This window comes from Branchiostoma lanceolatum, chromosome 1 (assembly GCF_035083965.1).
Source record: "Branchiostoma lanceolatum isolate klBraLanc5 chromosome 1, klBraLanc5.hap2, whole genome shotgun sequence".
NCBI lineage: Eukaryota > Metazoa > Chordata > Leptocardii > Amphioxiformes > Branchiostomatidae > Branchiostoma > Branchiostoma lanceolatum.
The window spans coordinates 39,209,771-39,233,385 of NC_089722.1; the positions used below are offsets into that span (position 1 = coordinate 39,209,771).

General features: G+C 41.5%; 1 protein-coding gene across 2 annotated transcripts in view; it reads right to left on the reverse strand.

Annotated features, from left to right (window-relative positions):
• The window catches only part of LOC136422520 (E3 ubiquitin-protein ligase SHPRH-like), a 46,155-nt gene that overhangs the window by 15,775 nt on the left and 6,765 nt on the right, over positions 1-23,615 (reverse strand). For both annotated transcript variants that reach the window (XM_066410295.1, XM_066410302.1), the window contains exons 4-19: positions 20,603-20,681; positions 18,102-19,976; positions 17,015-17,183; positions 16,120-16,227; positions 14,324-14,450; positions 13,456-13,580; positions 12,661-12,739; positions 11,386-11,549; positions 10,363-10,536; positions 9,180-9,262; positions 8,250-8,376; positions 4,476-4,652; positions 4,167-4,253; positions 2,833-2,990; positions 1,960-2,136; positions 565-633 (exon numbers count right to left, since the gene is read on the reverse strand). In XM_066410295.1, the coding sequence (XP_066266392.1) occupies positions 565-633; positions 1,960-2,136; positions 2,833-2,990; positions 4,167-4,253; positions 4,476-4,652; positions 8,250-8,376; positions 9,180-9,262; positions 10,363-10,536; positions 11,386-11,549; positions 12,661-12,739; positions 13,456-13,580; positions 14,324-14,450; positions 16,120-16,227; positions 17,015-17,183; positions 18,102-19,976; positions 20,603-20,681 (3,778 nt within the window). The remainder of the gene's footprint in view (positions 1-564; positions 634-1,959; positions 2,137-2,832; positions 2,991-4,166; positions 4,254-4,475; positions 4,653-8,249; positions 8,377-9,179; positions 9,263-10,362; positions 10,537-11,385; positions 11,550-12,660; positions 12,740-13,455; positions 13,581-14,323; positions 14,451-16,119; positions 16,228-17,014; positions 17,184-18,101; positions 19,977-20,602; positions 20,682-23,615) is intronic.

Below are 23,615 nucleotides of genomic sequence, written 5' to 3' on the forward strand. Positions count from 1 at the left end.
ACAGCACACCTCACATGCTGTACAAAACAGCTCATGGACAGCCTGACAGTTGAAGGACAACAAATTTTCATCAACATTCATGCCCCAATCAACAACCAAAACCGATGTACAAGGCAAAGTCAGTTTACTTTAAGTGGGATGCTTTACAGGAGTGATTCACAGCACACTAGAGCAGAGAAGCTGTACAATACAGCTCATGGACAGCCTGATCAGTGTAACACACCAGTCCTGCTTCGCAGGCACGCAGTGCAACAGCATCTGTCACCTTCTTCAAGGCAATTCTGACTGGTGCAATCACAGGGGATGACATCACTATGCGGTAAGTGTAAAATGCATTTGGGATTACATCTCATTAATATGTATAAGCTGCAACACATGTGCTGCATTGCTATGTGAACCAGTCAGAATTGCCTTGAAGAAGGTGACAGATGGTCACCGAAACGTCGGTGGAATAAATCTCTTGGTTGTGTAAAAAGAGTCTTTTTTATTCAGTGACTTACCAACCTGATGAAACTATTTAAGGATATTCTACATTTTTTTCAATAAAATACATGTTTTACGTACTTTGCTGTGAAGGAGAAGAGCCTTGATTCGTACTCCAGGAACAAGTCATCAGCTTTGCAGAACTCACACCTGTTAAAAAAATAAGTGAACGTTTTTGAATGAAAGTCCATCTGTGATGGTAATGAACATTTCTGCACACAAAATAAAGCGCTTACCAACAAGCTTAAAGTTTGGATCGATCCTCTGATTCTCGTCAAGTTGAGGTTCCGGGTCGGAGTTCAAATCTGACCAGGGATAGGGTCGTGACACGGTAATCTGCCTTTTTTATTTTTTTTCATTTTTCAGAGACACTATTTACTTAGCTTTCTCAGCATATACATGTTTGACGTGACCCCAGGAAAAACTGTTTTTTCCAAGCAGGTTCGATAGAAAAAAGTGTAAAAAATGATAATTTTCGGGTCCAAAATTTACATTTTACTATGGTTTCTACCCAAAATAAAGGGACAACGGACAATACCGATAAATACATCGGAAAGCAGCAGAAAACTGCTTTTTGCCGATATGATTACATTTTCCGTCCTACTTTTCTTGGTGGAATTGTAGCCTATCGACCTGAGGGTGTTGGCCTAGATACAAAATAATAAAAAAACTCTGGTCCGAGACCTTGAAATTACCCGAAGCCAAAACCTATTCCCGGGCACCTTTGACCTCCTGCTGATGTCACTTTTGAACAGGTTAATTTTTATGTCAGGCTTTGGATCATCTCATCTTTCGGGGGATCACAGGGATGGATCGAAAACTTGCAGCTTTTCTTTGTGTACAGAAATCTTGTTTAAACTCTAAGACTTCATTGAATAAATGCTTAGTGATGATCAGTGCTGGGTAAAATAAAAGAATCTTTTAAAAGTAAAAAATGAATGGTTCTTGGTAGCAAATGTGCACATCTTAGCGCATTGGTGAACCAAATCCGAGTGTATTCTTTGACACGCTTTAGACAAATTATTTGGGAGGTTCGGTGGTTGTCGCTCCACCGTCAAGTTAGGAAATGTCGCGTAAAGTGCCTTTCCCAAGGGTACAACATTGGGGCATGTCAGAGAATCAAACCCTGGGACCTATTGGCTCTTATCCAAATGCTATAACCGTCACATCACACTAGGTAAAATACAATCTTTAAAAGGTAGACATTGCAATTGACAAAACAGGAAATAATTGAATTTTTGGCCCCATTGCAGTTTTGAAGTGCTGTGCAGGAAAGGTATATGCCATCTAGGTCATCTTTGGTTAATCTCCAAGCAGACGTCTGGAGGCAAAATCACTATGCTTTCTGGGCAGTCCATTTCTGTTACAGACTGCCTCCCTGACAGGAACAGGCATCGAGAAAAAAAATAGATTTCGCCTCCCAACATCTGCTTGGAGATTAATCTAGACTTTAAGAGTTCCAGAGAACAAACGTACGTGTGTAGTTCCTCCCCCTTTTCTGGCCTGAGATGACACTCCACTGCTGATTGGATGATCTGCTGAGTGGGTTCCTGACTCAGATGATTGACAGCTGTGCAGACCGCAGTATGGGACTGCTGCAGGTTCTCCAGCTGGGAGGTCAGAAGGAACTGCAGTCCTCTCAGATCACGGAACCTGGTGGTGGAGTCGTTTTGTTTCAAATTGTATTAAATGCTGCTAGCCTAAGGTTGATCAAGTGTTACATACAGTAAGAATATTTATTGTCTCCCTTGCGGCTTCATATTGTCTGGATGCATGAAGACACCTCAATTCACATGGAAGACCTAAGTGTAGCCATGGCAGATAGACTGGTGTGGTCGGAAGTTGTGCAAGGACCCCCCCCCCCCGGGGTCGACCGATGATGATGATGACATACAGTAAAATGACAAGTTAACACAAACGTCAACCTTACCCAATAGCAAAATGATACAAAAAAACACAACTTTGAGCCACTCTTTATTTCATATTTATTCATTTTACAGCAGTTGCCCTTAACCTGGATACCATTTTCTGTAGACCTATTGAGAATTATTGAGGAAGGTGACAGACAGTCAGCATGCATCGGCAGCTGGTTATGATATCATAATAATATACAGCTGGTTTTGTGTAAAGTAGATTGCTAATCTGTGGTTAGCAAGCAAAACAATTGAGCCAGTGGTTTCCACAGAGGATGGTACCCAGGCTAAGTTGCCATACAATATTGGAACCAACTGAGGTTCCTCTCTGATAAAACAGAACAGAAAAGGCAGAAAAAAACAGTACATTTCCCTTCAAAAGGAACCTTTAGTAGTAAAGTTTCCAACAAGTGCCTTGGTAAAGTTTCCAACTCACTTGTTGACAATACTGGTAGCGTCTGGGTCCCTGTCGCCGGACAGTTCGTTGCGTATCCTCTCGGCCAGGTCCTCGTCCTTGCCCCAGTAGATGGCCGACTGCAGGGCGTCCATCCACCACGGCGTGCCGGGCTGCAGTTTCCTACGCAGCTGCTGAACCTGCAGGGAAAATACAACAACAAACTTTTAACCAGCAACCAGTAAGTACGAGCTAGTAAACTAGTCTGAGAAAGAAAAAACAGAACAAGATAAAATCCAAGGTTAAAAGCTTAGATTTCCAACTTCTCTATCAATCTAATTCCTTTTAGAGATTTATTGAGGAAGGTGACAGACGATCAGCATACATCGGCAGGTGGTAATGATAGCGTAGAACTGTAGTATGACACCTAGTGAAGAACTGTAAGAGGAGACCTAGACAGGACAGAGAGGTCCCGGATGTGGGTTGAACCAAAGGTCTCGGACCGGAGTTTTTTTGCGATTTCGTATGTAGGCCGACACCCTCAGGTCGACGGGCTACAATTCCGCCGAGAAAAGTAGGACGGAAAATGTAATCACATGGTCGAAAAGCGGTTTTCTGGAGCTGTTTTCCGATGTATTTATCGGTATTGCCCTTTATTTTGGGTAGAAACCATAGTAAAATGTAAATTTGGCATCCGAAAATTATCATTTTTTTACACTTTTTTGATCGAACCTGCTCGGAAAAAACGAGTTTTCCTGGGGTCACGGCATATATGCTGAGAAAGCTTAGTAAATGGTGTCTCTGAAAAATGAAAAAAATAAAAAAGTCATGTGATAACTTTTTCGCAATCTCCGATGACGCAAATTCGGTGAAAATGCATTAAAAACGATGCTATTTGGGTCATCAGGCGAGAAAACCGCATCACCGTTCCCGCGGACTAATACAAAAAAGGCTTCGATAGCGAACCAACTGCACCGCGCCCAAAAATACTACAACTCACGGGCTTTTCAGAAGATTCAAAATATTCATACACAGCTAAAACCATCACCAAGCAATCTCGGGCAGAAATCAGGGTGACGACCACGCACTTCCGGCAGATTACCGGGTAATGACCCAACCCCCGGTCACAATTGAACTCCGACCCGGAACCCAAAGTTGACAGAGGTAGCATGTAGCTATAGCTAGGTTCACGTTGTGTTGGATCGTTCCATTCCGTAGCTAGAGTAATACCCTAGAGTATGTAGAGTCCATTGTCACATTCATGTATATCATAATGTACTGATTTTGTGTGAAGAAGATTGTTTGCTAACAGCTCTAACAGTTGTATTAAACAACTCTTAGACTAACAATTGTATTTAAAGGTCCGATCATGTTACCTTCTGCTGTATGGGTAACAGAGTCTGCTGTGAGCTGTGGATCTTGTCCAGGGACTTCTGCATGTAGTACAACTTCAGCTCCTCAGCCTGAAGAGGACAAAAACATCAACATTGTTAAGTGTTAGCTTCAGCAAAAAAAACAGCAAACAAACAAACATTTACCTGTTTCATTAGCTGACCATTTCAGAGTGTAGGTGCCACCCTGGGGAGTTGCCTTTGTAGCACATCGGCCAGGTTGTGTAGTGTGTGAAGCCATACTGTAGATTCAATAAACCAGAAAATAAACAAACAAACAAACAGACAACAAACCTGTTTCAGCAGTTGGTCGTCCCTGAGAGTAGGTGCCACTCCGGGTAGTTTCCTCTGTAGCACCCCGGCTAGGTTGTGTAAGGTGTGAAGCCGCTGGAGCTTGTCGGTCTTCAGTCTTCCCTCGTGTTCCTGAACAGACCTCAGAACCTCACGGTACTTCTCTATAGCTTCTGGGTACTGTAAATGCATTTAAGTTTGCGTCAGGTTTTTATTTTGTGTTAGGGAGAAAATGGAGTTTTAAGTTCGCGTTTGAAACAATAGTAGCGGTACAGTCATAGGTGGGCAAAGAGTTTCACGGGGGTTTTAAGTTCGAGCTGAAAGTTCACAGCAAAAAAACGCAAACATAAAACGTAAAACCACCGCGAACATTTCTGCATTTACAGTACTATGGCAAAGACAGATCAACATATCAAACTTTCTAATAAAAGATTCTTGAGGAAGACAAATAAAGTAAAAACTGGTTGAATTCCGTCTCGACGCTGTCGTTGTCCCAAAGCTACGATCATTGATTTCTAACAAAAGCAAGTTACAACAAATAGAGTTAAAAGATCAAAGCATGTCTTCAAGCTGGTACTTCAGTCTCTGCTGCTTCTGGGTACAGTAGCAATAACAGATTAACATATTATCACTTTCTAATAAAAGCCAGTTATGACAATATAATGTAAAGATCTAAGTATGTCTTGGTACATCTCTACCACTTCTGGGTACTGTGGCAAGGACTAAAAATATAAAGTTAACGTAGCATCTCTTCTGCTTCTGAGTTTTGACAGAAGATTTTTAAAAAATCACTCACCAATATAACGTTACAGTTACTATAGGTATTAGCAGCGCTCGTGAGTGCGACTCGCATACAACATGTATGCGACCAGTTTTTTTAGAATGCGACTAGATTTAAAATCACGGTCGCACGGTGCGACAATAAAAAATTAAGACCTGCGCCAGGATAATGGCTGCAGAACTAAGCGGTAAGCTGAAAATATTTAGGTATTCCAACCCTACCGCGAAAATCGTCGGTGAATTTTCTATCATGTTCCAACGCCCGCGGTACAAAAACTATCCGTTCCTTGTGGCAAAATTACCCATAGAAATAAAGGATATAAGTTTCTCTCCTTTGTGATGTATTTGTTTGATTTGTAAAATGTTTCAAACGCCAGAAATTGCCGACGAAAGTGAGCGCTAGCGGCCGTGCGCTTCTGGCGGGCCGCCATGATGTTTTTAGACCGCAGCAGAATGACAAGCCTGTTTCCTGCGCTCATGTTTACACCTGTTCAATCGATGATTTTTTTTCGATCAAAAATCAATGAATCAATTCAAGTGGAGTTTTATCCCCAAAAATATTAAATTTCTTTTTGTTACCGGTATCATCTCACAGCTCATGATCTGCCCGTCCTTATGGTGCTAGTTTCATTCTGCTGCGGTCTATAATGCATAGCAAAGCTTTCTCCATGCGGTCGGCCTGTCATTGGATGGCGGCGCCGCGCGGTCTGACGCGCGAAATTTGAACTGCGCGTTTCAAAGGGTCCGAAGATATTTGACTGGGCCGGCACAAGCAGATAATTTTTGATACTATTGAGCAAGAATTTCAAGGATATTAAAGTATTTTGGATGGTTTGTAGACAGAGGGTGGGGGTTAAAAAAATGCCTGTAAAAATGTTGAACTTGATGCCAGCAGTGAAGTTTCAAATTATGGAATTTGACTTTATTTGTTTTGGTCATGAAACCAATAGATAAGTTTTATATATATAGAGTTATCTATTCATTTATCATTCAGTGTTATGTGAATCATTACTTGCCTTGTTCCAAGTAAAAAATACCATTGTGTATTTTTCAACTTGTAGAACTTGAGGCACCGTGGCCCCCGGATAGGGGCCAGCCGTGGAACCTATGCCCAATTTTTTTGAAAATCCCAATATATCACTAAAGCTTATGTCATTTTTAATGTCATCGCAAATGGTCATGTGAATCATCACTTGCCTTGTTCCAAGTTGAAAATACCATTGTGTATTTTTTCACTTGTTGAACTTGAGGCACCGTGGCCCCCGGATAGGAGCCAGCCGGGTAACCTATGCCCAATTTTTCTAAAAATCAATGTCATACTAGTATCATTTATGTCATACTAGTATCATTTAGCATGTAGGAAGGTATTGAATGCATTGAATTGCCAAATGTAGGCTTTTATCTTTTATGATCTATTCAAATACAGTCAAACCTGTCTATAGCGGTCACTCAAGGGACTGGCCAAAACTGGCCGCTAAGGACAGGTGGCCGCTATGGAGAAAATGTCGATTAATTGACCACGAGTGACACATGTTTTCAGTACCCACTGAGATACATTTATTCACCGTACAGTACACATGTAAACATTGCATAGGTAAGGCACATTTTAGAAGTTCGATTGTTGTTCTTTTACTTCTATCATGGGCTTGAAAAAAGAATGATTGTTTCTGCCAACTCCAAAACCAATGGCTTGCTCGAGCTTCATGTTTGAACAGACCAGTATCGCCATACTCTACTCTAGATCCTTCGCGACTGCTTCGCCGCAGGCACACGCGTCACCAACGAGTTCTAATCATATGAAACAAAGTCCTTCGCAGCAAAATGCCACCTAGTTAGTTAAGAACAAAATACATGTTGCTCAGTTGCCACTTACTGTTTGTTTTCGACCGTTTTCAAACATAACATCGTGGCGACAATTTTACTTACTAGTCTGTTGTTGTGGTGGTTCGGTTCCCGCGTGGCTTGTGTTGATCAGCTTCTACCATTATGCTAATAGGGTACTCAGAAGAAGGTCGCTCTTTTGAGGGCTTTTTTTTCTTTTCAAACAATTGCAACAGCCCAAATGCTACATCATGATCATAGTAATACTATCCACATTCATTTTGAAGCTTTTGGTTTAGTTATTATCCTCAGTGATACTTTGCAGCAAAATAAATTTAGCACATTATACCTCCGTAACAGTAATGTCTTCCGTTGACCTTTATGCTGCTACCTATCGGCGCCATTTTGAAAATTGCGCGAAACACGTTTTGAGCACAATTTGAATGAATTCCCGGGGAAAACGGAAATTGGGCCGACATTCAAACATTTCGCGAACTAACCGCATCAGGTACATGTGCGGGTTGTATTTTCCAAAAAGCTGCCGTAATATTTGTCCAGTCGAAATGCACAGAAATGGTCAATTTTGCCACGATGTACAAACTCAAGCCATGTGAGATCGTGAAGAAAAATTTTATACTTGACTTCGCGCCAAACCATGGATTTTCTAACGAAGATAAAACATTCTGGTTTTCTTTATTATTATCCTATCCAGTTGAATCCACATAAATTTGATAACTACGTGAAAAAATGAAGATTTTGAAGCTGGCGTGCGGTGGCGATACGGCCTCTATCGGTGCACCGTGGCCGTTATCGGCAGTGTTACTGTACTGGCGGGACCGAAAATCGTCTGGCCGCGACCGCGTTGGACAGGTGGCCGCTATAGCCTAATTCTTAATGCTTATGTCAATGGGAAAAATCCAAGGGACCGACAAAAAGTGACCTCTATGGGCAGGTGGCCGCTATGCAAAGGTGACCGCTAATACAGGTTTGACTGTACTTTATTCCCGGTTGTTAACTTTGTAAACGATGGAAGAAAATGCTTTTCAGCACATTTCTTCTCTGCTGCTTCTGGGCACAGAGATTAAGTCTATAATTGTTTATATTCTACATTACAAGTTAAGTGTTAAACATCTATCTTTCCCTTAAACAGAAGTTAACTGACTAGGGTTCCCTCACCTCTTCCTTGATGATGTGAATCCCAGCCAGACCGTTAAGAGCACAGATGAGTTGTCTGTGTGCCTCCTCACACTCTATCTTACACTTCTGAGTCAGGGACTTCAACAGTTCATCCATCGTCATCGTGCTGGAAAAGTAGTAGAAGTAGTCAGACATAAAAACCTTCCATAAGACAAACACTTGTCAGAAGGAAAGTGGGTTAAACACCTAATGCTTAGGCCACATCAATTTATTTTCTTGGTTAACGGAATAAAAAATTCAAAAATGCTAGATTGGAAAAACAACATCGATGATGAAAACCCAATCTCAGAGGAATGTTTTTACTTTGGTACACACAGTGAGTTTCAGGGTGTGAACCGTTGAGGGTCAGGTGCAAGTTTTCGCCCCAGCTTTCTGTTTTCATGATTTTTTTGTTGCTAAGATTGAAACTAAAAATCTGCTAACCAAGAAATTAAATTGTTGTGGCCTTAGCTGATGTAGACAGACACAAGTTGGAAAGCTGTCTTTTAGTTCGTTGGATCAAGTTAACAATAACAATATCTACGAGGATCAATTTTGTCAAAAATTGCATATTTCCAGCCTGAGGGTAGAATCAATGTGGGTGTTAAAACATTTTCAAAACAGTTTCCAACATTTCTTTGATGTTCTAAATATTTTCTACAGTGTTCCAACATGTTAGAAAAATTTCTGACATTGAACATGTTACATGACGTATTTGTTTCTAAGCTGTTACAACATACATTCACCATTTGTTCCAACTTGTTTCAATATTCTAAAACATTGTGTAACTAAATCTATAGGTCAGTGGACTGGGAAGAGGGCAATTCACACATCCCTGTAATTAATAAAAGTATAAAACCTTGTTTTGCATGTAATCAATTGATACCTAATATTCTATCAACAAGAGTAAGGAGTATACATGAGTCTCACCTTTTGTGCAGAGGAAGAAACTCCCCTCTGACAGCCTGAGGGTGACAGCAGGCCTGCCGCAACTTCAGCAGGGGCCACAGCATCTTAAAGGAACAAGACAGTTGCTTGTCAAAATCATCAGCTACATGACAATAGAACTCTATGACGATATTATCAGGTTGAAGAAGAGACGGAGTAATTGTCTTGAAAGCTCCCCAAAAGTTGTGAATTTTTTCATTGTGTGTAGAGGCTAAATATTTTGTCAAAAGTGTAGTGACTTTCCGTAAAACGGACTGTGAGCCAGTTTCTCTGTACAAACAGACCACAAATGGTTATTAAACACAATCATCTTCTAAATCACAAACCATTCAACTACTGATTGAAGTCCAGAACAAATGCTCAGAAAAAAGGATTCTTTACAGAATGTTCAGCACCTAGAATGGCTTGAAACTGTAAAATAATTACTATATTGTTCACATTTTATATGGACCTCAAGTAGCCTTTAGTTATCTTTCATTTACAATGTACACATTAATGAAAGAGAACTAAAGGTCATGTAATATATTCTGTATATGTTATGTTCCTGTGGGTCATTAAGTTTTGTCCAGTTATGTTTGTTGATAAGGACCACAGGAAGAGTAGCTGCAATGTATTATTTTGTATTAAAGGCACCCAGAGCTTTATGAGGCTTGAAAACTGGAAATATTCTTGTTGCTGTAATCTTTATGAAATTGACATTTAATGCCACTGTTTACCACATTTGCGTGCGGATTTCTTATCAAGAGTGCTCAAAAGCGTCACAAAAATATGCTACAATCATGGTGATCTTTTAGTTTCACGCGCCTAGTGTAAATAAACCGATACCATAACCCCCCCCACCTCCGTCAAAACGTAGAAATGCAAAATTAAAACATAAAAATGCAAATATTTGACGGACTCTCTAATTGGTCGAACCGCTTATTGTGATGGACAGTCAGGACCAGTCTATTAGGGCTTGGATTTTCTATCAGTTCTTACCACACAACCATATCGTATTTTTGCTCCTTTAATGTCGATATGTAATGGTATGATGTTATCGAAACTTACTATGTGTTGGAATGACTAGAAATTTGAGTTTTTTATTCAAGTTTCAAGCCTCATAAAATGCTCTGGATGCCTTTAAGCTAATTGTGGATCTAAATAAACTCAAACTCAGCAAACTCACAGTCTGCATGGTTCTCCTGTCCAGCTGACACAGTTTGGTGTCCAGGTCGTGCCACTGACTCAGCACCTTGAAGGCGTGTCTGGAGCAGTCCTCGTGTTTCCTCCTGTAGAAGTGTTCCTCCACCGGGGAGAACTTCAGCCAGTGGACCTCCTCCGTCTGCTGGGGTAGGTTGATCTGTGGGGAGGTTTGTATGTTTGCTTGTGTTGCATACCCAGTAACCTGCACACTAAGTTTGTACTGAAGAGTATAAGCAGCATATCCAGGCAGATTTATTTATGATCCACTTGCAAAGGGATGGATCCCTACTCTACAAGTGTGGTGGCTTCTTTAACAATATCATGCTCGAAACATAGGACCTCCATTTAACATCATCAGACATCCTATCCAAAACATGTCCCTATAGCTGAAGCTTAGGCACTTTTTTTTTACACACGAGTCAAGTGATCATGAGGAAATTGGTACCTTTCCCAAGAGCATAACTTTAGGACCTGTCAGGAAGTTGGAAGTCAGTACCTTCAGAGTCAACTACAGTAACCACAAAGTCACAGTGCCACCGAGCCACAAGATTTTTCAGCTTAGCCCCCGCCCCACATTCAGGACCTAATCCCACAATTTTGCTCTTGACAACTATATCCAACCAAGGGTGGCTATGTGTATTCTCCAAGCAGAGGCTTTGATCGAGAGGGGTAAGTTTTGTCCGGGATTTCTAACGTTCCTCGAGAGGAGAGGAACGTTAGAAATCCCGGACAAAACTTACCCCTCTCGATCGAAGCCTCTGCTTGGAGAATAGGCTATGTGTGACAGGGGCTTTATACAGCATTTCCCATTCCAAGCACAAAACACACTCAGACACTATCAGCATACATTATGTACACTAGGCTCAAGGCCTGAGGACAAATACTACTGTAACAGGTCTTTTTTATTTCATCCTCTAATCTATTTTTTATTCAACTGTCAGTATGAAGAAGAGTTAGACTAAGTCTTGAAGGTATCCCTTGGATCACCTGTTCCTTTAAGACCCACCTGATCAAGAACGTCCTTCTTGGCTGTCCTCCACATGACCTTGGCGATGACGTCGTACATGGGGCGTGGGTTGCCATGGCAATATGGCTGGTATAGAAGCCGCTCCCACCAGTGCTTTACCCAGTAGGGGTCAACGCACAGGAACAGGAGCAAACCATACATATCTGGGCAGGTGGAAAAAAGGATTGTGTTTTAATCCAGTTTAATTATAGTTCCCCCAGCTTTGTCCTCTCCTATCTTATTTACAAGACACAAACATGACAAAACACACTTCGTTGTGGCAGAAATAGGGGGCAAGGTACCAGGTCTTGAGTGCTACCCATTTCAATCTCTCTCTTGACCTGCTTACATTGTGAGATCAGGGGGCTTTGTGCTCTCTTCCTGCACAAAGTTCGCAAATTTCTGACCACTGATACTGTCACTGTGTTGGGAGCCTGGACAAGTGACTTCCTTAAAATTTACTCTTCTTCACCTTATATTCCCTCACATCCTCGAGGCATACCTCCCTTGACAATACTGAATTGCCCATTCTCTGAGTTGCATCCTGTAATCAGTGCCTTTCCATTCCTTCTACTTTCTGAGAAGGCCACAATGACTCACTCTACCATCCCCTGCCTGACACAAGACATTCCAACACAGTTGGGCATCTTACACTTTCACTAGGACGCAAGGCTTCAGATCATTAACCCCGCATTACAACTGTCTATTAGTTATTAAGCTCCCATTATTCTTAGTCATGACAAGAAAAATAGGCGCTATTTACTGATTATACATGTTCAATGTTCAGTACTGGTACAGTCAACAAGGCGATAGGTTGCATTGAAAAATTTACGGCTCTTGGTGGCATTAATGTACAGATGTTGGCACATTTAGCATACCAGCTTCGTGTTTTTTGGCACATGGGTTCGATTCCAGACATTCCTGGCCAGACGATATGTCCTTGGGAAAGGTAGTACTTAACATGACTTTCCTAACTCCACCCAGGTGTAAAAATGGGTACCTGACTTTGGTTGGGGAGGTACATGTAAAAGGCAGAGGAAGGAGAGGGATGGGCTCTGCTTTCCAATACAATGCCATTAAGATAATGGTGGATTAATCCAACAACCCTGGTGACTGCCCCTACGGCCTCAAAGAAGGTGACCTTTTTACTACACAGTAAGAGTGGTGTAGCTGTCATTCAGCACCAAGGACAGTAAGAATGGTGTAGCCGTCATTCAGCACCAAGGACATAACTGTAACTACTACGTAACTATAACTGTTACAGTAACTACTAACCTTCCAGGTTCCTCTGTATGGGTGTGCCTGTCACACACCACCTGTTAACAGCACTGAGTCGGAGAGCCATCTCAGCTGCCTGGAGAGGAAATTGCAGCATTACATTCGAAAATAGCTTCATCAGGTTGGTAGAACATAGGATATTTGGAGTTTCTTTTAACACAACCAGGAATTTCACCTGCTGATGTTTCGGTGTCTGTCAGACAACTTCTTCAGAGCTTCTGACTGGCGAGCGGCGAGAAGCAGTACTCCAGTCAGAAGCTCTGAAGAAGGTATCCGACAGACACCGAAACGTCAGCAGGTGAGATTCCTGGTTGTGTTTAAAGAAACTCCAAATATCACACAGCATCATAACTTTCCTTCAAAATCAACATCAACATGTACTCATCATGATAAGTTCTAACACAGAGTTATTTCAAAGTTTTACTTTCTTATGACACAAGCAAACTCACAATCAATTTTTCCCTGAACATTTGGCCTTCTCCAGGATCACTGACTCATTAATGTTAAGGACATGTAAATCTAAGGAAGCATGAATCTGAACTTCATTGACAGTGTTGAAAGAATGAAAATATTGCCATGTTTGTAATGTTTTTACTCTCCAAGCAGAGGTTAGCAGGGAAGATTGTGACCTTCTTATCATATAAAAGGTGGCATATGATCATATGATACAAATGTAAGATGGCCGTTATTAAGAACAAAACCTTCCCAGCCAACCTCTGCTTGGAGAGTAAAGCTTTTCACAAAGACAGCTTATATGCTCACAAGGAATTCTACTCAAACAAAACCCCTTACCTTTGCAGTGGTACATTCCACCATCTGAGCCTCATCCAGACAGACCCTCCACCACTCCACGGAGGGGAGGGGGCTCGGAACCGCCATGTACCGCTTCTGGTGCCGGAAACGACGACCCTCTGCACCTGGGTGTGGGGAACAAGCTTTGGTTTTTTCATGTATTTAATATCTAATGTAAAGTTTCTTTTGTACTCGTTATCCGTGAATCCTCCCCCTCTACTTTGACCTTGTTGAAAAGCGGCCTGTGTGGCCGAACAAGTATTCGAAAGAAACTAAAGGCTTTCACTTGACTTGACACCTTTGAAGTATTATCATGATTAAACCAGCAAATGAAACAACAGTACCAATGATATGCAAACTACATTGTATAATCAATCACATCACATAAATTTTGAATTATTTACAGCACGGCTGTCTCCAGTTTTAATTCTTTTTCCATCTCACTTGTTGTTTGGGAGCCCATGTTTATTTTCGTTGTTTAATCATTTCAAGCTCACGAAAATATATTTTCATCAATTTCAATAGTCACAGACTGCAGGTCAGATTTTTCAACCGGATGTGGCCTAACCAACAACTTTCTGTCCAGGGCTGGAGAGATGGGTACTGGAGACAGCCCTGATTTACATATAGAAGGTACGAGTCTATTACTAAAGGCATGTCTTGAAGATTACTTTGAGTGCAGAAACAGTTCGCACATACTTTCTATCTTCAGCCAGTATACATAAGACTCCCTCTAGATGTGGGCATTACATATGAGTGAGATTATTAAACAAAGTATACATTGCTTTGCTCCTTTGTGCCAAGGAAATTTGGCACACCAGTGATTGGTTGATTGGTTGAGTGGTTGATTGATTGACTGGTAACTCACTGTTGCTGTGAGGGATGTCTACATAGTTAAGCTCCAGGCGCAGCACATCGTATGTAGTGATGACGATGTCGTGGTCTGCCAGGACCTTAGGCTGGAGGAAGCCCTGTTTCTTCACACCACTGTACACCTGGGGGGAGAGATACAATTTTTCATCAATATCATAATGAATGGTGTTGTGAATGGTGATATAAAATGGTATAAGAAAAAAGGTCTTAACAATAAGCAGTGGACTATGGCTTAAAATTTGTCTTCCCAAGGCCCCTGTCAAGCAGATCGATCTGCCGACCTCTACATGTGACAAGTCATGTTTCAGGAAATTATACGTCTGGCATTCTGACCATCCTCGGGCAAGCCCCCTTAAATATGATAGGGTAGATCTTTAAGCTAAAAATATGCGCAACCAGCATGAGTTCACTTGGTAACATACATAATTTTGACTCACGTAATCACATGTCTACAGCACTTGAGTCAGCTGATGAAGACCGGGTGATTCGGTCGAAAATTCCGGTGAGTGAAAATTTTTTGAGTTGGAGAACTGTTTAATTCTCATTAAATATGCGCAAACCTCTGGATGACGTTCTGCCAATCAACAAATACAGCTGAGACACGTCAACTGTGTGACAGGGCAACCTTTTCCAGTAGTATTGAAGACAAATGAGTGTCAGTTGGCCAAGATTCAATCTTTCCACATTCTAGCTATGTCAAGAAGTAAGTAATGCTTGCCAGCACTTAATTTAAAACAATGATCTAAACCCTCAAGCAGATGGAGAGTCTCTAACCACTTGTCTGATGACAAGTCAAGCGGCATCAAATGGCTAGGATATCAGATAACAGATTGAGAGGTCTCAGGTTCGATTCCTGGCATTCCCGGCTAGACGATGTGTCCTTGGGACGCAGCTTTGCTCACTCCACCCAGGTGTTAAAATGGGTACATGTACCTGAGTTTGGTTGGGGAGGTAAAAGGTAGTGGAAGGAGAGGGATGGGCTCTGCCTTCCAATACCATGCCCTAGACACAGTGGGAGAGAAACCACTGCCCCTACAGCCTCAAAAGGCTTTGGGACCTCAAAAGGCTCAAAAGCAAAAAAAAGTTGCCTTCATTATGAAATCTGTTCAGTCAGGAAGGCTGAACAAATGACTAAACACACAGAGAAAAGTATACGAAATAATGGAGTCTTCCTTTTTGGTCTTTCACATCTTCTTCTTTGAGTTTGGCATTCTATGCATTAGTATCCGTTTTCCAAAGTTTTAAAAATCATTTTGCAATTTACAGCATACACTTGCTCATTTTGTAGCTGCTTTGCACGATCTACAGTATTACGTAGAAAACTTTTTTTCTTTGGAAATGGACGAAAATTGATGTGCACGCAGATGTAATCCATAGAATCAAATCAACATGGCCTTGCCTGATTAAAAAATATAGATTTTCCTAATTACTTCTGCAAATTCAGTCCCAATTTGCATAATTTTTGCACTTCATTGTGTACATATCTGTCCAAGCTACCTGCCTATCGAATAACATGGAAATCTGTCGTTCCTTTGTTCAGTTATTCTCCTTGGAAGATTTTGACAAAAACGCCAACGCAGTTCCAGTGTTACATACCAGGGGGCCCAAAATCGACATTGACCCTTGTTCTCCCAACACCTACCAACATGCCAAATATCTTTACAATCCATTTAAACGTTCTTGAGTAATGCTGACTTTAAGCATCCGGACACAAACACAAACACACTCACACAATATCTCCATGAAAAAGTCTCAATTTTTCATGGAGATAAAAAAAAGTGCTAAACAAACCAGCATGTTGATGGCGGACTTCCTGACGTGCCTGTTGATCTCATCGACCCACTGGTGGCTGATGGGTGCCGGGGAGATGATGAGGGTAGCCCCTGATGGGACAGCAGGCTGAAACATGGCAGGTTACAGACGTTTACACATATACTGGTTTTTATTATCATACATCATACATACACAGTAAAATACACTTTTGTAGCCTGTCGCCAGTGTACTGTACAACAAGGCTCATACTCATAATCTTGCATTCTTTTATAAAGAATGCATAATTTATAAGATGAAGTTCTACAAAGTGTGGGACGCTCACATTTCATTTAAGGTCAGCTTTACACAATATGGCAGTGTGGCATTCATGAATCGGAACGTTCTACATCTAAACTGGCTGAACTTGTGTGCATTTCTTAGTTTCCTGTCATGTGTGCAAAAGAGGGCATCAATGCATTTAAGATTGAATGGATGAAGATCCAGGAATTGATGAAAGAACCCCTAAACAATGTCAGTTTCCTTCATACACAGCTTTCCTTCAAACTGCAGAAAATTGCACATAAAACATACAAGTGTAACAAGTCTGCTTAACGTCTAATTCTACCATCTCTGAACTTGATTTCCTGCCACTCTGGCAAGTTTGAGCTTTAAAGTCATCATTCCAATCACTGACTTCCTGCCACTCTACTGACAGTGTACTCAAACAAATACGAACCAACACCAACAAAAACAAGCCCACAGACCAAAAACAAAGACTTCATACACAGAGTCTTTCATACGACATTGGCAGACGTCTATGCTTTCTAGAGTATACTTTTGATTAGAACAGTATAACAGATGTTAGTCTGTATATATGAAGATACATCTGGTGACCAGCCATGACTCTGTAAGTGTAAGTGTAAGGCCTACATACCAAGCTGACAGAGCAGTGTGGACAGTGATAGGGCTCGGCCATCTCGGTGGGTTCGGAGGTCGCGTCATAGTTGACACACACGGCGTGCTGCCAGTTTCCGCACCGCCAGCACTGGAGCCGAGTCCTGCCGTCCACATGTGCGTCTGTCACACCGCAGATGCACTCAAACCTATAGGACAAATGTGCAACCTTAAGCTTGTAGAAAGACTGTGGTAAGGAATCTTTTTATAACACCATTAGTGCTAAGAAATTGACTTACCTAAATTTTCTTTTATATCTTTTACCAAGAATACAGTTAAGAGGCCTTAAGATGAAAATCTTACATAAACATAAAACACTCATATGGATATCGGAAAGATAACAAAAATCTTGAATCCTTGAAAAGTTTTAAAGCCAGCTATCCTTGAACCTGTAACCGATGCAATGGCCTTGCATACGGTAGGTCGCGAGTTCGAACCCCGACCGGGCCATACCAAAGACTCTAAAAATGGTACATACAGCTTTCTCTGCTTAGCACTCAGCATTTGGGAAAGAGTATGGCAGTTAAACACACACCACTACCAGTGGACTAGTCTCCTGCTGAAGTAGTGACTTGCACAGAGTTGTGTGGCCCAAGGGCTGTGAAACCGGAGATGGGCGCCGCCTTATGCACCTTCGGTGCGGGAAGGACTTTAACTTTTAACATCCTTGAACCTATACCAGAAATAAAAGTACATGTACTAATTATATGTCCAATAATGTGAGGGGGCTGGGGTTTGGGCTTAGTCCCCTGGGCCTGCACATGGGTTTTTTGTACAATAATGTACTAGTCAGGGGTTTTTCTAGAAAAATTGAACAAGAGGGAGCATACACAGGCGAGGGAGCGAATTCTATGTATCTATGGAAGAATCAATCGCTGAGGAAGGCTGTATGCTGGGGATTTAGCTAAAATCTGAATTCGACAAGGGGGCGTTGGGCTGAAACAAGAGGGTGCAGCGCCCCTCTTTTCTGATTTAGATGAACCCCTGCTAGTAGAGTAAAGAAAGATCCCTCAAAAGACATCTGAAACTCTACTGTTTATCCAATACAAGGTCGAAAGAAGGCTTACCTGTTTGTGCTCTGGACATTGCAACTCTCTGGCGCAGGGATGTACACTGGCTCAACAAGGGTTGCTCCTTTCTTAGACTTTTTGCTTTTTTCCTTGGTGGCTGTCTTCCTTGATGACTTCTTTTGCCGTTTTTGTCGTTGGGCATCAGTGCTTGAAGTGCTTGGTTGTTGTGCTTGGACTTCTTGACTAGCTTTACTTCGTTGTTCTTGTGCGTGCGAAGCAGTTGTATGAGAATCTACAGTGTCTTGTGTTGTACATGTTATTTCTCCTGGACACTCCATGCTTACTACACAAGCAGCAGAGACAGTACCTGACACGGTAGCTGCATGTAACGCTTCTTTTGCCCTTCCTTTCTCCTCAACACTGCCTTGAACAGAAGTGCCTTCACAAACTAAGGTGCGTTCACTTATTTCTGAACCTGACAATGTAAGGCCAGTCATTTTACAGACCGATTCCTTGCCATCAGGACCGTTTGGCTGTAAGATGGCTGGACCGTTGGAACTGTTGTGCGTAGAAGTCTGCTGAATACCAGCAGCTGTATTCTCTGAGTCAGTTTTTTCTGACACGAGATTTGCAACCTCCATTACACTTGCTTCTTCTTCTTTCAACTTCAGTAAAACATTGTTACTGTTTTCTGTAGAACTCCTATTCAGTTCTGGATGTGCGTTAGACTTGCCAGCAGTTATATCCATTTTGCTACTTTCCACATGTACATGGGTTTTGCAACAGTTTGTGTCCTTGCTAAATGTCACTGTAACATCGTCTTTTCCATTGCATTGTACTTCAGACTTCTTTATATCTGGTGACATTCTGTTCTTTTCCTGAAATGTAATAGCTGTGGCAGATGATGTCTTGTTTTCACCCTGAGTTGTACAAGCAGCTGCTATCCTGTTCTTGTCCTGTAATGTACGCGCTGTAGCATCTGCTGTCCCGTTCTCATCCTGCAATGTACCAGCTGTGGCATCTGCTATCTTGTTCTCATCCTGTATTGTACCAGCTGTAGCATCTGCTGTCCTGTTCTCATCCTGTATTGTACCAGCTGTAGCATCTGCTGTCCTGCTCTCATCCTGTATTGTACCAGCTGTAGCATCTGCTGTCCTGTTCTCATCCTGTAATGTACCAGCTATAGCATCTGCTTTCCTGTTCTCATCCTGTAATGTACCAGGTGTAGCATCTGCTGTCCTGTTCTCATCCTGTAATGTACCAGCTGTAGCATCTGCTGTCCTGTTCTCATCCTGTATTGTACCAGCTGTAGCATCTGCTGTCCTGCTCTCATCCTGTATTGTACCAGCTGTAGCATCTGCTATCCTGTTCTCATCCTGTAATGTACTAGCTTTAGCACCTGTTATCTTGTTTTCATCCTGTAACATACCAGCTGTAGTTCTGTTCTTGTCCTGTAGCATACACCCTGCAGCGCTGGTTGTCCTGTTCTCATCCTGTATTGTACCAGCTATAGCATCTGCTGTCCTGTTCTCATCCTGTATTGTACCAGCTGTAGCATCTGCTGTCCTGTTCTCATCCTGTAGTGTACAACTAGTTGTAGCATTCGTTGTCTTGTTCTCATCCTGTGACATACCAACTGTTGTCCTGTTCTTGTCCTGTAGCGTACACTCTGCAGCACTGGTTGTCCTGTTCTCATCCTGTATTGTACCAGCTATAGCATCTGCTGTCTTGTTCTTATTCTGTAACATACCAACTGTTGTCCTGTTCTTGTCCTGTAGCATACACCCTGCAGCGCTGGTTGTCCTGTTGAAGCCGGGGCGTGGATGGAGAAGCATCAGTGCCAGCGCCTCCACAGTCTTCCCCAGGCCCATCTCATCCGCCAGGATCCCACCAGGAATGGGCACCAGGCCTGACTGTTTCTCTTTACACAGGCTGGGGACAGGAAGGGAGCATTATATATTTCAGTTGCAACATAGAAAAAACAGTTCACTAAAATGAATATCAGGGCACTACTACTCTAGTATGTTGGAAGACGTAGCCTCAGTTGCAGACTCTCGCTGGAAGGACCTTTTTTTTCAATTACGGGCTGTTTTCTTCCTTTTTTTGTTACTTGCTACATTCCTCGGCTAGGGAAAAATGTAAAAAGAAAACAACAACTTATCTGAAAACAGTGCGTAATTTAAAAAAACAAACATAATCATGTCCTTCTGGAGTCTGCAACGGAAGCTAGGAAGATTCACAATTCAATCTGTTTATGTAAAGCTTGATTCAGTCCGACATATTATTAATACTAAAAATAGCAAACGCTACATTCACTCCGAATATCTGGGCACTGTTTTGGAAGATCTACAATTCAACTTGTTATCACAATACATTGTATACAGTAAAGGTTTACGTATTATTCTAAATTGCATGTCTCTTTTCCTTCTGTTTTAAAATATCTAGTATATATATAGACTGGTTGAACAGTAGTGAGAATTGGTACCAGTCTTGTGGGCTAAAACTTGCTGAACAGAACTAAAGTTACTGAAATAAGAACACAGAAAATGTGATCCCACCTTCCCGTGTATCTGTTGAAGAATAAAGTCTGACCATCTGGCATTTGGACCTCCCTCCACAGCAAGTGAAGCTCACCAGCTGAAGGGAACAGAGAAAACTTAAGATCCCGTTCGTACCAAGCTTCGCGAATCTGGATCCACTCAGGCATGGGATTGATCCTGATTCAAGAAGCGTGGTATGAACGGTCAGAATCAAACTCCAACGGGGTCGATTTTTATTGGCATCGTGTGGCGTAATCGGTAGGGCGTTTCGCCCGGAGCCGAGAGGTCCCGGTTTCCAAACCCCGATATGCCCAGATGTTGTGCCCTTGGGAAAGGCACTTTACGAATTTCCCAGGTGTGAATGGGTACCTGACTTCGGTTGGGGAAGGTTGTATTGAGGTCACTTGCTGGCGCTGAATGGCAGTCGCCCAGACCCTTGCGACAGTTCAACAAAGTGCAAGTGTGGAGCAAATATGTATCTGTTCTGTATTATGTGATTGCAATCCCTGCAGCAATTCATGATCAGCACTGGCTGCCATTGCACGGGTAATTTCTGACCAATAAACCATTATTAAGCTGGATCAATTCTGTGCCTGGTTGAATCAAGAAATTGCAAAGCCTGCTATGGGGTCTAATGCAGTCACATACCGCCACTACCTTATCAGCTAAAATGATGATTATAATCAAGGCCTTGTTATGATGAGTAGTCGGGAAAAGTCTATCACACTACATCCAAGACCTTCAACTTCAAGGGGGCACACCCAAGTTTGTTTCAGGTTTCAATTATATTGGAGGCTGCACATCCTCAAGTCTAAGTACCGTCTTTTCCTATACAGCTACGAATTACTCTTAAGAAAAGTAACTATGTGCTAGTATACTCTCATCTCCCAAATAAACATACCCCCCGGAATAAACATACCCCCCGGACAAATCTTCAAAATCTAATAAACGTACCCCCCGGAATAAACATACCCCCCGGAAAATGACCGAATTTACAGATAAACTGTGTCCATGCTACTTCTGTCAGAGGGAAAGAAGATGATAAGCAGGTTCTCTTTATTCATTTATGCCTGTCTGAGAACCATACCAGTAACATGTATAGATATTGAACAGAATAACTGTACAAATCTTGTTCAAATTATAATCGTCCTTGCCCCTTCCAAAAAAAAAAAGTAGTAATGTTGAAAAATTGGGCATTAGTTCCCCGCTATGACCCCTAATAGGGGGCCTACGGTGCTTTCAAATTCAACAAGTGAAAATGTACATGATACATGCATTTTCTACTTGAAGCAAGTGATCCAGGAATATTGTTGTATATACTGACATATAATCAAAACACAACAAGAAGTCGCCAAACTCCTCAGTTCACTTGGATGGGCAACACTTTCAATCAAAGTCTACATTTTTTTATACAAATGTATCAACATTTAGAACATGAACAGAAAATTACAATATCCGGGATATATAGTCATCACAGGTATTACTTATTAATGTAAAAGCCATATAGAAAGGGAAGAACTATGACATGTACATGTATATGATGTAACTTTTTTCTTTCCCAACTTGCCATTTATCTTCTATGCATTCCATATAGAAACATAGATTTGAAAACATTACTTGCCACAAATTATTTTGTTGTGTCAAGGGCATTATTATATAATATCAAGGACAATATTATATAATATTCTTGGTTTTTGTTGTTGCAATCCAAATAATTTGAAATCCAAATATTACCCTTGCATGCAGAAAAAACATTCATTGTGAGAAACCTCAGGCTTGTTACAATGTAAATTGTTGCCACAAACTACAGGGTTCTCATGTTTCACTTGAAAGGTTGAGCTAGACAGTGGCGGCGCCGAAGACAAAAAGGGGCGGGGCTAACAGAAGCTACATTAAAAATTCTTGGAAAGCGCTGGCATTCTCTCTGTAGAGGAGTGATCTTTTTAAAAGCATTTTTAAGTGATAATAACGGTGACTATATTGCATTTCAATTTTATATATAGACTTTGATATTGAAATTCTGTTTGTAAAAATGTAAAACACATTTTTGACAAAGGCAAAGGAGTTTTATTTGTAGATAAAAAAAGTTGTTTCCCCTTCTTCGAGGTGAGCTCTTCCATGCAAGAGAAACATTCCCACGCACAGCAGTGACAGTTTGTGCGTCTTTACTGTGGCGATTTTCGAAGGAGTAAATGTTCATGTTTGCGGTAGGATTGAAACGTTTTGGTTTATTTTGGAAGTGATTATACAGTTTTTAATGCTAAGACACAATTTTTACGTGATGTTGTTTTGGGATTTTCAAAGTTTTTGGGAAAGGCTGTATCTCACGTGAGTAGAGTAATTACATGCGTACTTGAAACACTGTGCGCCGCTGGCATATAACGTTACTTGTAATTTTTTTCTGATCAGCGTGCTTTTGTTTACGATGTAAACAGAGACTGTCAAAGTTGTTTATATGAAAAATACATTCAAAACTTCAGTGTGCCGTCTTGTTTTCTCCTAATAACGACGTTTACGTTGTAGCGAGATCGACCGATATGTTAGTACCACCAGGATTTCACAAATGCCGGGTCATTGTAGCGGCGGGGAAATCCACGTCATTTGGTCGAAAAATAGCGAATTAGGAGCAAGAATACAGGGGAAATATGGGGAAAAAAACTGAAATTTTGATATAAGAGGGATCTCTGGTAAGCAAAGCCCCAATGAATTTTCAAAAAAACAATAAACGTACTGTCCAAAATAAGAACGTACTGGGTGGATTTTGAGGCCGAAAAAAATAAACGTACCGGTACGTTTATTTGGGAGATGAGAGTAGGTGAAAGGATATTCCTTCAGCCACAAGACCAACTGAGTTTTGTTTCTTCAACCTCTCTAATTTTGGTACATGTAAATTGCGAGGTCAAACCTTAGCCTGGGTACCATGCTCTGTAGTAACCGCTGGCTCAATATTTTTGATTAACCTCTGCTGGCTCAAAAGCAGTTACTTACGGAGGATGGTACCCAGGCTAGTCAAAACTAGGCCCTTGAAACA